The sequence below is a fragment of the Rhopilema esculentum genome, chromosome 19 (genome assembly GCF_057945365.1).
Source record: "Rhopilema esculentum isolate cy_ngs chromosome 19, ASM5794536v1, whole genome shotgun sequence".
NCBI classification, from domain to species: domain Eukaryota; kingdom Metazoa; phylum Cnidaria; class Scyphozoa; order Rhizostomeae; family Rhizostomatidae; genus Rhopilema; species Rhopilema esculentum.
Window position 1 is genome coordinate 7,852,256 of NC_142833.1, and position 13,454 is coordinate 7,865,709.

The window sequence follows — 13,454 nt, forward strand, 5'->3', positions numbered from 1 at the left end:
CAGCAAGTGTGTTCTTTGTTATTACCCTCCCTTTTGCCCCCTGATCAGCAGATATATCCGATCGAGTTGTTTTTCCATATAATATCGTTCATATACAGCATAAGTGCTGTACCTCACATTTCATCAAAATCTACAACATACATTATGCCATCAATAGAACCTTTGGCAAAAGTATATGTCAGCAGCCAGTAGTAACCTACTGTGGAAATATCTGTCTTGTTTAAAATTGCAAAATGTTCCACCTTATTAATACGGACGGCGCACGATAGCATTAGCCTTTGAATAGGCTTTTGGGAGCCGTGAAGCAATAATAGCGAAAATTTCGTATTCGAGGTAACTAATATTGATGATAAAAACTTTTGCAAGTATATCAGCTCTCTCTGTACAAAGATAGTTAGCAATAGGCTACTAGTCTCTTCACGATAAAAGCTTGAAAAGAAATAAAATATCTAAAATTGCCTTGAAAAAGCAAACATTTTAAGACATTTTTTTGACACTCTTCATAGTATAAAGATCGAAAGTTCTAAGTTAGGAAATATATATACCTAGTTGTTGATCGAAATAAGCCAATTAGAGTTCTTTTACTGCCTACTCCTTTTGGCTACATGATGCATCTTTCCTTGCTTAGAATCTTCGATCAATATTCTGAAGTTTTACCTTCTGAAGAGTATCAGACGAAAAACTTGGACATGCTTTAAAATTTTGTTATTTACATAGCCACTTTGTATAACTGTACCACCAAAGATTTGATTGATAAGAGAATTCATTGAAAATACCAGAAGCTATTGGAAACTGACCTCAGGTAACTTCTATTGGTCAACTAAGGCGCATTGTAGAATGATTGAATGTGGCCTGAAACATCACAAAAAAGGCTAAAAAGGCTTTCGACCTATTGAAAATTAAAGGGCCTAAGTGATCCATTCACTAAAGTTGTCGAGCATCTTCAGAAAACACTCAATTTTTTTATAATAAACTGGCTATAAGAAACGAGTACAGGACAGTCAGAAAATATTAAGAAACTTCAATACTCGAAGCAAAAAAATTAAGAAACTATTGAAACATGATAAAACTGAGAACAACGAAATTTTGTAAAATATAAGAACATGATTGCCCTGATGGCCTAGAACTTAAGACGCAAGGGATAAAAATATACTTCCCACGTCAGCATCAGAACGGAAGTGAATCTCATGAAAGAAAAGGTCACGAACATTTCATACCATCATTCGTGACATTATAATTAGGAAACTCTTAAGAAACAATGAGTATTGAAATTTCCAGAACATTAAGAAACCGGAGTACTCAACATCGCCATTTGTTTTTTATAAAAAAAGTGAGTGTACGGTTGAAAATAATGCGAAAATAGGTAATTTAGATGTGCTCAATGTTATTGATTGTACAAAACCACTGTTCCATTCGCAAAAAAGATTGGAACTCGATGAGAGAACGGTAGGCCACAATGACGTGTTTTGATCGGGGCTTCTCCTCTTAAGTTCTTGCATTGGGTTCATCTACTTCAGCATGTCCATAGTTTTCATCGCAAGTGCAAGCAATGCTTTCCACATTTGTTTCTTTTTCAGCAAACAAACTTGACCTTCGCTCTTTGCAGTTCACCGTGGATAGTAAGTATTTAGACGGCTTTGCCAAGTTATGCCTCTTTATCCGCTCATCAAGTTGCATCTTCTCAAGAATGTCGAGTTTTTCTTTGAATGATCTTCGCAGTTCTAGTAGACTGCTATTGCAGATATCCTCGACCAGTTTGAAACTTGGGGAGGTCTCTAGAGGGGGAAAAGCACAATTTTGCTTGTACGCGGTGATGCCATTGCTATGAATGATTTTTTTGCATTTCAACTTTCATTAATTATAAGACAAACTTTCATCCGGTGTCTATAAAATGAATCCATGAGACGTTTATTTAAGACCGGCTGTTATTCTAAGAACGAGATGATTTTGATATTAAAGTTACGGTAACAAGCCCGAGGCCAGAGAAACTTTTAATATATATATGACCCAACAATAGCATTTTCCTCCAACATAGGGGGGGGGGGGGCTTAGCCTCACAGCCCTCTTCTGTCTTTGCCCTGGACAGTAAGCAGTTTAGAAATAATACTTTTACAAGTTTGCAAGTAACTTTTTATCACTTTATTTAAAAGTTTACGCACCAGTCGCTATGCATGACTTTGTCTTCGAAGATTTGTAGAAGTTGCTCAAGGCCCCAATTAGAAAACAAATGACTAGGCCAGCAAAAAGGCCCAACAGGGTCTTTTGAAAAACTTCAGATTCGGGATCAAAAACTGCAACCGTATCCCCAGTTTCTTTATTTACCTAGAAGGAGAATATTTTATGGAAATGAATCAGAAGTTAATTATTTCAGGTATGCTTCTGTTGTTACCAAAAACAAAAAGAGACGATCAAGGAGCGCCCAAAAAGTTATGCAAATTTGTGAGATTGATCTGCAGCATCTATTTCTTTGAATGCAGTCGTTGAGCTATTCTTGAAATGTCTGTTTTAACGATATCATTTCAATTAATCAAGGTTATCTCTTGTTGTGCTTTTTGCAGCTCTAGATATTTGATTCTTTTCCAAAATTTTAAGGGAGGAAACATTTACATGCATTTTCCAATGATGAAACATCGTGTATGAAAGAGCCAAGTAGATGACCAGCTCATTCAGCCAGTATGAACTACGACCAATAGAGCAAGTCTGGCGTAAAAAGGAAAAAGTTTAGCCGTTACAATATGCACGGAGACTTTGTTCTTGACTATCTTGCAGAGTCGCGCCTCAGAAACGCGTCACCAGCAACAGCAAGAGTTTTGCAAGAATTTGTTTGTATCAAATTAGACAATTCTTTCTGAAAAGAGACCTTTAAACAATGTTTGGCAGTGTTCTACCCTGGCAACAAGAGCCTCAGTGAAAGAGATAGTCGAACAGTGATCAGGCACCCAGGGTAGCATTTTTTTTGACTGGATCTCAATCAAAAAAGTATGTTGATGGTTTTTTATCATTAAGAAAGATGCCTATTTGCCAATTTTGTAGCGAGATGTTCTCATTCCTTAGGTTCTAGCACTGTGCTTTTCCCTATCCTATTAGAAGAAAAGTATATATTTGACTCTCAAAACTTGTTCCAGCAATCATTTTAGTCGTTAAAGATTAAGTTGGCTATATTAAAGCTTTCAATCTGTGAATATTTTAAAATTATCTTTGGCAATATTTTAACACACTTTTTGCTTTTGATTTTAACAATTTTTAAAACCTGCACCTCTAAGCCAGCTGCTCTTTTCCTTGTATCCTCGAGAAATTTGTCTACGTTAACATTAAGGTAATCTCTGAACGCAGAAGCAGCATTCTTCAATTCACCAGTAAGCACAAGCCCATATGCATTTGGATACACAACCCTCTTCTTGGCGACAATGTCAGGGTGGTCGAATAGGTCACTACGCATTGCTGCTGAGTAAACATCAACCAAGGCACCTCTCACTTCTCTCCTCTTTAAGGCAGATGACACTTCTTCGATTGTCTTGTATTGATTTTCTAAAGAATGCAGAAATATACCATTTACAGAAGAGTGCTAGGTAAACTGGCACTGATTCAGTTTATGCTTTTCAGCTAATTTATATTTTCAACTTTAATACTGGGTAAAAAATGCTCGAAGGTGGGATGCAAATAAAAAATCTGCAGGTGATCAGAGAATTGGATTAACATCACTCGTCTTCCCAAAAGTATACAAGCATTTTCTGGCATGAAAGCACTTAGGCAAATATTACAATTCTATGTGATTTTTGCTTCTGTCCTTTAGAGCTTTTTTTTCAAATTTTTTCTAGCTTAGATGCTTCGATGGATGTCTTTTTCACATCCAAATTATGTCGTGCGAAAATTAGCCTTTCGTGCAAGCCACTTCAGGAGCAAGACATGCGATCATAATCACTATCTACTTTGTAGAAACATGGCTCTGCTTTACTTACCTTCATTAACCCTTCCATTTCTATGTAAACCAATTCTGTATGCTTCAGAACCTTGAACTGCAGCAACCTAGGGGAAAAGCAATGCCTAATTATAACGTTTTTCTACGACCACTTTTTTGCTAAATGGAAAGAAGGGGGGCTAGGGTACACTCCGGGAAAATCTTGCATACAACGCTTTTCAGATCGCCGGAAACCCCCTGGCCCCCGGGCTCCCTGAACTCCTTGCTCCTCCTTTTGCATATCTGGGACTACAAGCTATCAGACTTTCTGCATCGATGTTTTGGCACTTGAATGAAATAAATAATTCTTTGGCAAGTATTGTCATAAACTGCCTGTTATTATTTGATATATCGTTAAAAATAAATACCAAATTCAATCTCAAGTCTTTGCAACTAAATAAATACAAAATTCCATATAGTCCACTTAAGCTTGTTTAAATAGCTTGAATTGATAGCCAGCACTCACGTCTTTGCAATAGGGGAATCAAAAAATGCTCACTCTATTCAGGTGCATCGATTTGGTGTCAGGAGTATTCGCTTATAGGTTTCCGTGAAATATGGATAACTGTTTTGTTATATGCTCTCGCTGTCGAACCAAACTAATCAGTATCATGCATTGCTCCAAAAATACGAACTTTTTACATTGATGTAGAGATTTGAACAATGCTTAATGTCCATATTTGACAATACGAAATGATTATTGTCCCCTTTTTTGCATGTATTTTTTTCGTGATTTCATTATTTCAAGAAAGCCGTGTTTGAAACCATATACAGAATCTAACAGAAATATTCCGAATGTTGTAATTCACAGCTACTCGCCTCCACAGAAGCAATTGTGGAAGAAAAAATGGAGGGAGAAAAGGCGGAGCTGTGGAAAAGCCTTCTCTCTCGCAGCTACTCCCCTATTCCTTTTTACGTAGTGCCTTTTCTTTCTCCGTCCCCCTCTTTTCCCAATAGCCTGTGTGGAGGAGAGTAATTCAGAGCGGTAGACAATGCAGTCCTACATATTACATGTCTATTGCTAGTGGCCACACCCATTTGTCTTTGTAATCATGTAAAGCGTCCGCTCCCCATCCCAAACACCTAGATACGTCACATAATATGCAATACTTAAATTAACTCTGCCGCCTTACCTTAACATTGTAAATCATAGAGCTATCATAGACTTGCGCAACAGTCATTGCTGTGGTCAAGGCACCAGTCAGAATGCTAAGATTAACGATGCCTATAAGAATCCAAACAACAGCATATAGCCGGGCCAAGATGCCTTTCGGTGTGATATCACCATATCTAGAAAATAGTAATTAAATCAGCACAAAGCTTCTTCTTTTGGAAATTCTTGAGTTATTCCATGATTTCTGTAAGTAGTAAAAAACAGTCAAAGTATTTAAAATGGTGGCAAAATTTTAGTATTTGGAGGGAGCATTTTTCATATTTTTGCACATCCTTGCTATATGATTGCATTTCAAGCTCACATGTAAACCCTCACATTAAACACTAATTTCAAATCTTCGACTGAAGTTTTCCCAGTCTTCGCGCAAACGTCTAAAGAACAGTTGGCCGACCAACGCATTAGAATGAAACTGTTGTTTACACCATCCTGTTGCACAAACAAAAGTTTAGACAGCTCTGTCTTTACGGCAACGGGTACCTTATGATAGAACAGTGGTGTTGAAAGGTATACATAAATTTCTTACTTTTGTTGGGACGACATTCCGAAAATGTTTTTTTAAAGCCACTTCTCAAAAAAATTTTAGTGTCTAGAAAATGATGATGAGAAAATATCTGACAAAGACGCTTGAATATTCTCTTGGAGATTTTCTCAGCCTTATTTTTTGAAGAAAAACAACATTGGATTGTCATTGGTAGCAACTGACGTTTGCAATAATGGAAACCTCTGAAGACAGTAATTCATCTATCCAAGAGAAAAAATTGTCGCTTTTATTTATTAAAAGCACAAAACGGAGAAATTAAACATACTCGATTGGTCACCATTTTCGGCATCCGTAAAGCGAAGCAATAGCGAAACATAGGCTAATAGAGTAACTACTCTATTAGCCTCTATTACACTATAGAGTAAGTAACTACTCTATAACACACATATAAGTAACACACACACATTAGAGTAAGTAAACACACATCAGACTATAGATGTAGGATTCTACTATGAAAAGGACACTAGATCCAGATCTTTGTTCTCATGCAAGTCGTGTTTTCCCTTTGTTACCATTGTTATTATTAATGGAGCTTAGCAGATGAGGTATTTATATTCATAGTCTTATACGGGCTTGTGATGTATATCTGAACTTAACAAGTAATATCTTAATTAAACTCCGCAAACTCTCTCTCTAACAATGGCGACCGACAAAATACAACAATAGCTGTCCCTCTAAACTTGACGAAGCCACAAAAACATAACGGTTACTCTAACCAAAAACCATGTCTTCTCCGAAACAAAGTTACTCTAAAATGTAGAAAATAAGAACCATCACAACGCGCCGAAAACAAACAACAATAAACACAGGCAAAATTCACAGTAGCTAATATTTCGCCCCTGGAGTCCTTTAAATATTGTCGACACTTTAAAATATCATCCTATCTAGAGCACTGGAGTACATTAAAATCGATACAAAACCTCGAATTGTTCTACAACCTTCATTACAAACTCTATCAAGTAATGTTTTACAAATGCCTCAATAAGATATGACGTTTTAAAAAACAAACCCATGCGTTCCCATAGTTACATAAGACCAATAAAAACCATTAGCAATGCCAGTAAAAAAGCCGTGTGGAATTTCATCTGCATTGGACTTCCAATCCTAGAACAAAACACCTTTCTCAGTGAAAATTTCAAGTTCAATATATGTTTGTTTAAGTTCAATTGTATATGTTTTACATATTTATCCCTACACAACTTATCTGAGCTTTAAGGCATCCAAAATTTTTGATGCAAGCGACAAAGCATTCATTTAGCACGATTCAATAGGTTTTAATGCGAAGTTCTTGAGTCAGTTTTCCATGCTCAAGATGATTTTCATTGATTCAAAACTTATAGCTCAGATGCTGCAGTTTTTAGATCCTTTGATACGTCACGATACGACAATTAGTCTATCATATATGCGATATTTGAATCAAATTTCTATTCTTATGATGTTTTCTACTAAATGCCATAAACAGTTTCGTACCCAAATCATTAAAAATGCCATTCAATTGAACATTGCATCTTGGAATCTATTATCAGATTGATAAATTTCAATTCAACTTCAACTTTAGTCAAAAATCGTTTGAGAAATTTTGATATTCAAATTATGTGGTCCTCCATTGAGCATAAATTTTTATATCAAAATTCTTAGCTAGAAGTTTCTGTCTCAGAATTTTTCAAAACTGAACTTACAAAATTTACAAAATAAAACTCACGCATATCCATATGCAAAATCCTGACAGGATAATTAATAGCATGTTGATTAAGAATATTGGCCAGGTGTTTAGAACATTCAGTATCATTCCTCGAATTTGTTCAGCCAGGGTATCTTTGATAATGAAGTAAATCACGCCAGGATGGCTGAAGAGAGGAACAAAAGCGTATCCATTGTACAGATCCAGCTCGCTGTTGCCGAAAATAGGAAAACTCATATGAACATAATCATCAATGTCCATCTTCATCTCCTTAATTGATCTTTTCTCTGCCCAGCCATTCTTTCCATTGCTTTTAAAACTCAAAACACTCATCGGCGCTCGTTTACATGTTCCACAGACAGAGGATGTCATGTTTTTCAGAATACTAGCAATAAGTCCTTTAATCTCTCCATTTTTGTCTCTAAACATGTATGGAGCACTTGCAGCAAAATTTGTATAGATCACCTCTGGACAGGGACAGGTATCTACAAAGATACAGGCATGTTTTTACCGTGAGGTTCTACCCAAAGTATGGAGTTTTTAAACGACAATTGAACACAGGAAAAAATGGCTTGGTATTTTTAAAGGTATTCTTAAAGGTATTATTAGTCCAACCTCTGAATTTTTCGCGATCAATGTAAAACTTCACTGTTTGCTCTTTCAAACAATGCCATTTTCAGAACAATATTGTACCTTTTTTCAGTAACGAATTCATTGCAATATTGTTTGTTTAGCATACATGACCTCCGAATATGAGATGCACCTTCAAAGCTTTTAAAAGAGTTATAGATAAAGTTAGAGTTTATGTATTGATGATTAATAGCAAAAAATACACTTAACGCCTCGAACCATTCATTTTGTCTCTTCTTACGACAGTAAATTCCTCACAATATTGTTTGTGTAGCCAACATTACATCCGAAAATGATATACATTTTCAAAACTCCTTAATCAAGATAAAGATAAAGTTAGAGTTTATGTATTTTTTGTTTATGAGTTTATGTATTTCGAGCAATGTATCAGGCAAAATTTTATTGACATAAACCAGTGAGAAAATCAAGGTACCCCAGACATTGATTACGTACATTAAACTATATACCAGCATAGCTAAATCAATTCGCAACATCACTTTGCTTACCTCCAGTAAATGTCTCCGACATTTTTCCATCACCATGTTGATTGTATGCAAGAACGTTGACACTATACTGTGCATTTGGTTGCAATTCAGATAAAGTGGCTTGAGTCAAAGAAGGATGGATGATTTTAGTCTCTTTCTTTGAAGTAGCAATGACATTGCCTCCTAGTTTCACTAATCGATAGATGACCTTGCATCCTTTTAAATCTCCATAAACATATTCAGAGCTGAGTCTTTGCCATGATACTTGGATTGAATTGTGGCTCATCAAACTTGCAATCATTATGTTACTTGGGGATATGGTTGGTGCTGCAAAGAGATTAGGATTGTAATAACTAACACATAAAAAGAGTTTACGAAAGATAAACATCTATAATAATTTATCAAAGCCAGACCTTCTTTTTAGTTTCACTCTTAAAGACAGGACAAGCTAAGTAACACTTTGATGAAGGCACCACAGTGCCTTGGATAGTGACCCAAAATTTATAATCAGAAATGTTGCTTATCAAATTTGGTCTGCTTTTTGTTGTGTTATTCAATAATTGCCTTTTATTGAAGAATTGAGGAGTGCATAGTAGTTCTAATCTCAACAAATTTGAAAACTGGAGGAGAATCAAACTCACGAGTTGCTAACGTGGTTGCTTGGACTCTTCGACAAGGTCCAGCTCCTTTTCTGGTCACTGCGCACACGTCAATCAAGTAAGCTGTCATCGGATGAAGATCTCCTATTTTAGCAAAAGACTCTGGAAAAGGGACAGTTCGATTGGCTTTCTGTCCCTTTAAGTCAACGTAAATTATTAGTGTGCCAATTGGATAGCCATTCCATTGATTTTGTTTGAGGTTCTCCCAGTTTACGATAGCAGTGAACGGTGAATTTGCAATTGCTTGAACATTCTGTGGAGGTGTACTTGGTACTGGCAGAAGAAAAACATTGTATTGCATAAAGACAGAAAAAGGGCTTTAATCTTGCATGTAAGTTTAAAGATTTGGAGCGTTAGTGCGCCAGTTAGAGGCTGCTATATAAATCTGAATATAGACAAATTTCTATTAATCAAATTCAAGGAATGCCATGACATTCCTCCCTTCCTAACACAGAACGTATTTAGCTGGAAAAAATTATCACAGTTTTAACTGTAATAAACCTTACAAATCAGAAAATAAATACCTTGGCAGGTGGCTAACGAATGTGATATCCCACCCTTATTAATATCGAAAGCACAGCAAATAGACGAAAGGCTTTGAAAGATATGTGCCACTCTAAGCTGTCATACTATTGAAAAATTTACAAAAACTTAATTCTAAATTTCATTTACATATGACGTTAATGGAAGAATTGAAATACGTTACTGCAAAGTAGTTATTCATAAAGTTGCTTTTAAGCATCGTTTGCAATCACTCCATGTTAATCATATTTTGTATACCTGAATCTTGCGTGAAAATTGTCATTGCATCACTCGCCAGTCCATTTCCGTTTTCGTTGTAAGCGAGGACACGAAACATGTATTCGGTGTATGACAGAAGGCCTCTTAAAGTCACTGTAAGGTTTGTGGTTGCAATGCTTTGGTAGTGCTCTGCTCTGAGGAGCTTTTCTTTATAAAACAGTATGTAGCCAGTTATGTTTCCATTACGGTGGTTAGTGGCAACTCGTTCCCACTTTGCCATGACCATGTTAGGTTCAGGAGCACTCAACGTAAAGTTGATTGGCGACGCAGATGGAACTAAAACGGATGATAGGTATAAGGAAACATTGATTGAGTAAAATTCTTTTTAACAGACATATAACAAAAAAGAGAAAGTATGGATAAAGAAAAACGCTCAATAGAAATAATCTTTATCGATCCACAACGATCCGTAAGCATTTTTTCACTACTTTCCCTATCTTTTTTCAAGCCTGTCTAAATTCTATATCAACAACTCGAATGTAGGATATTGTCATCACAGGTTATTATGAAAATGCTATATCCTTAGGAAAAATAGCCTTTGTACTTCAAAATTCAGTCAGGCATCTTTGCATGGATAAAGGGATGTCTGAAAATTGTTTAGGCTCAATACATACAGGCCTATTAGAAGAATGAAAATATTTTGCTAACAAAAACATTCATGAGCCATATCATGGTTTTTTTAATCATAATGTTGGAAAGAGAATAACATCTTTCTCACCAAGAGTTGATGTTAGAGAATCATTGGAGCTCAGGATTTTAAGCTTGCCAATGTATTTGTCTTCCTTTACCGCATCTTGCAACAAAAGCATCTGGAATGAGTCGAGACCAGTAAAGTACAGTGTAAATGTTGCCACAATGCTCCCATTGCTAAAAGAAACAGCTTCTCTGTTTAGAGATACAACTTGCTAAAGGTGTGCTTACATGGATTACAAATTATCACTTTTACTGTTTTGTAATAGGATGCTATCAAAAAACAAATAAATAATTTTACCTTAGGGTGTTGATTGAGCAATCTAGGTACGATCTGTTGAAAGATTCATCCTGATACAGTGAAAGAAGCTGCAAAAGGGATATACGATTACTCGTCAAAAGAGTATTTGACTTATTCAGAAATCAGTAATCTTTCATTACCGCAATACATTCGCATATGATTATAAAAATCAGTAATCTTTCATTATTGGAATACAGGTCGTTTATGAACTGAAATTTTATGCTTTTTCGCACTCAGTATTATTTTATGTGCCTTGCTTTGTTTCAGCTTTAAAAAATGTTTTTTTTTGCGTTGTTAAGATCTTTATTTTGTTTTGTTTTGTTTTGTTTATATTTTTGTATCTGTCTCCATACTTTGTTTAATATAAGTATGTTGAGTTGTAAGTTTAGACCCTGTTTACACGAGAGAAAATGGAACGGTTCCATTTGGAACCGTGCCGTTTGGAACGGTTCCAAATTTTTTCTGCTTGCGTTTACACGGGCATCCTGGAACTGTTCCAGAAATTGCTTCAGAGGAGGGAGAGCATGCGCAGTAATTCCTTCTGTTCGATTGGCGCCAAAACTTGTAAATCGCATCATTCGACTCGATTACGACAATTTTTATCAACATGGCAGCAACAAACATTACCAAGAAACTTTTCGTTTGGACAGAAGAAGAAACTGCACTATTGTTGAAAATTGTCTTGGACTACAAAACAGCCAAATATGCAGCTGGACAGGACTGGGAAACCATTCGCTCCAAGTACGAAGACTTGGCATGCCGTTTACAAGAGGCCTATCCAGATGAAGTTACTGATGAATTTCCAAGAGGAGAAACCAAAGAAGAATTTTCCGCTTCTAAAGTTTCTTCGAAACTGAAAAAAATGAAAAATAGTTTCAGAAAAGCACTCGACAGTGGGCGAAAAAGTGGTGGTGGCAGAATAGTGTCTTCTCTTTACCAGGAGTGTTCTGAAATATGGGCTGGATGCCCAGCAGCAACAAGCATTGATGGAGGTTTTGAAACAACAGGCATAAATAATCCCGCAAATGATGAAGAAATATTGGCAGAGGAGAATTCTCCTATAGAAGTGGATTCTCAGGGATCAAGTATTGCTGGCAACAATGAAGAGAATATTGATTACATTGACGAAGATTCACCAATATCCTGTGAACCATTAAAAAAGAAAATGAAGCTTAGGAGAGAAGAACTTGCAAATTTGTTAAAAGACCGCCGAAATTCCAAGTCAATCAAGAAGACTACTTTCCAAGAGAAGATTTTAAATTTTGCAACAGAAGAGGCTGAGATGAGAAAGGAAGACATAGAATTGAAAAAGAAGCTTGTTGCTCAATTTGAGTCCTCTGAGAAACAGTTCTCTTCAACAATTAGGCAACTTTCAGAAGATTTGAATAAGACAATGTCAGAAGGCTTTAAAATGATGCAAATGATGTTTCAGCCAATGCAAGAGTTTTATCCAGCACCCAATTACTACCAAGGGCAAGGAAATGGGAACCAGTGGCAAAACATAATGTACAATCGAAGCACTAACAGAAATGAAGACAGTTCAGAGCCACATTATACTGATTTGTAACTCAAAAAACTATTTTACTTACAATTTTTCCATACTAGCACACTATTGTAGAAACTCAAACAAGCTTTCTTAATTAAGAAGTATCATATTATATTGATTCAACTGATTTTTAACTCTAAACAAAATTAACTTGGTTAGAAATAATGGAAATCAACATAACAAACTGTATCATTAAAACTAAGATAAACTGTTTTTGGGATGAAATGTTTAAACGTTAATAATTGGAAAGTTTTTAAAATGTCAGTTGTTGTTAAAGTATAATTTGAAGATGTCTCTGACTTTTTTGCCTTCTGATTCTCCTGAATTGTTTCTTTTTCCACTAGAGTTTGGCTGAAAATCTCTATCATAATTCATAGCAGCTTTTATGTGTTCCTCAGGCACTCTTTCTTTATGAAGTTCACAAAAATTGTGTAGTACAAAGCAGCTGTATATCACATCTGACAGACTGGTCTGACATATGTCCATTTCTCGACGTAGTGCTCCAAATCTTGCTTTGAGTCTGCCAAAAGCACATTCGATTACCATTCTTGCAGACGAGAGACGATGACAAAAAAATTGCTCATCAATTGTTTTACCTCCATTGGCATATTCTTTGATGAGATATGGCTGAAGTGGATATGCTGGGTCACCAAGGAGACAGACAGGGACACTGTCATGACCTTCAACGATTTCTTTCTGACATGGTGGAATATCACCATTTTGTAACATTTTGTTTATTGCAGAATTAGCAAAGATTCGTGCATCATGCACACAACCAGCCCATTTTACTACAACATCTATAAAGCAATACCGATAGTCACAGGTTGCCTGGACATTCAAGGAATATCTGTTTTTTCTGTTTAAAAAGTCAGTTGGGTTTTTTGAAGGCTGACGAATAAATACATGGGTTCCATCTACTGCACCCAAACATTGAGGAAAACCATGATGCATATAGAAATTTTCAGTAAGAAACTGTACTTCATCTTCA

The 13,454-nt window shown here is 36.0% G+C and overlaps 1 protein-coding gene across 11 annotated transcripts in view; it reads right to left on the reverse strand.

The window, feature by feature from the left end:
- Positions 1–320: 320 nt before the first annotated feature.
- LOC135688582 (uncharacterized) overlaps positions 321–13,454 on the reverse strand; it is a 43,006-nt gene continuing 29,872 nt past the window's right edge. For all 11 annotated transcript variants that reach the window (XM_065205496.2, XM_065205503.2, XM_065205500.2 and 8 more), the window contains 12 exons: positions 10,921–10,988; positions 10,648–10,796; positions 9,909–10,205; positions 9,111–9,401; positions 8,491–8,796; positions 7,376–7,839; positions 6,683–6,777; positions 5,092–5,248; positions 3,960–4,026; positions 3,257–3,528; positions 2,160–2,322; positions 321–1,775 (listed from right to left, as the gene is read on the reverse strand). In XM_065205496.2, the coding sequence (XP_065061568.2) occupies positions 1,486–1,775; positions 2,160–2,322; positions 3,257–3,528; positions 3,960–4,026; positions 5,092–5,248; positions 6,683–6,777; positions 7,376–7,839; positions 8,491–8,796; positions 9,111–9,401; positions 9,909–10,205; positions 10,648–10,796; positions 10,921–10,988 (2,619 nt within the window). In that variant the 3' untranslated portion in view covers positions 321–1,485. The remainder of the gene's footprint in view (positions 1,776–2,159; positions 2,323–3,256; positions 3,529–3,959; positions 4,027–5,091; positions 5,249–6,682; positions 6,778–7,375; positions 7,840–8,490; positions 8,797–9,110; positions 9,402–9,908; positions 10,206–10,647; positions 10,797–10,920; positions 10,989–13,454) is intronic.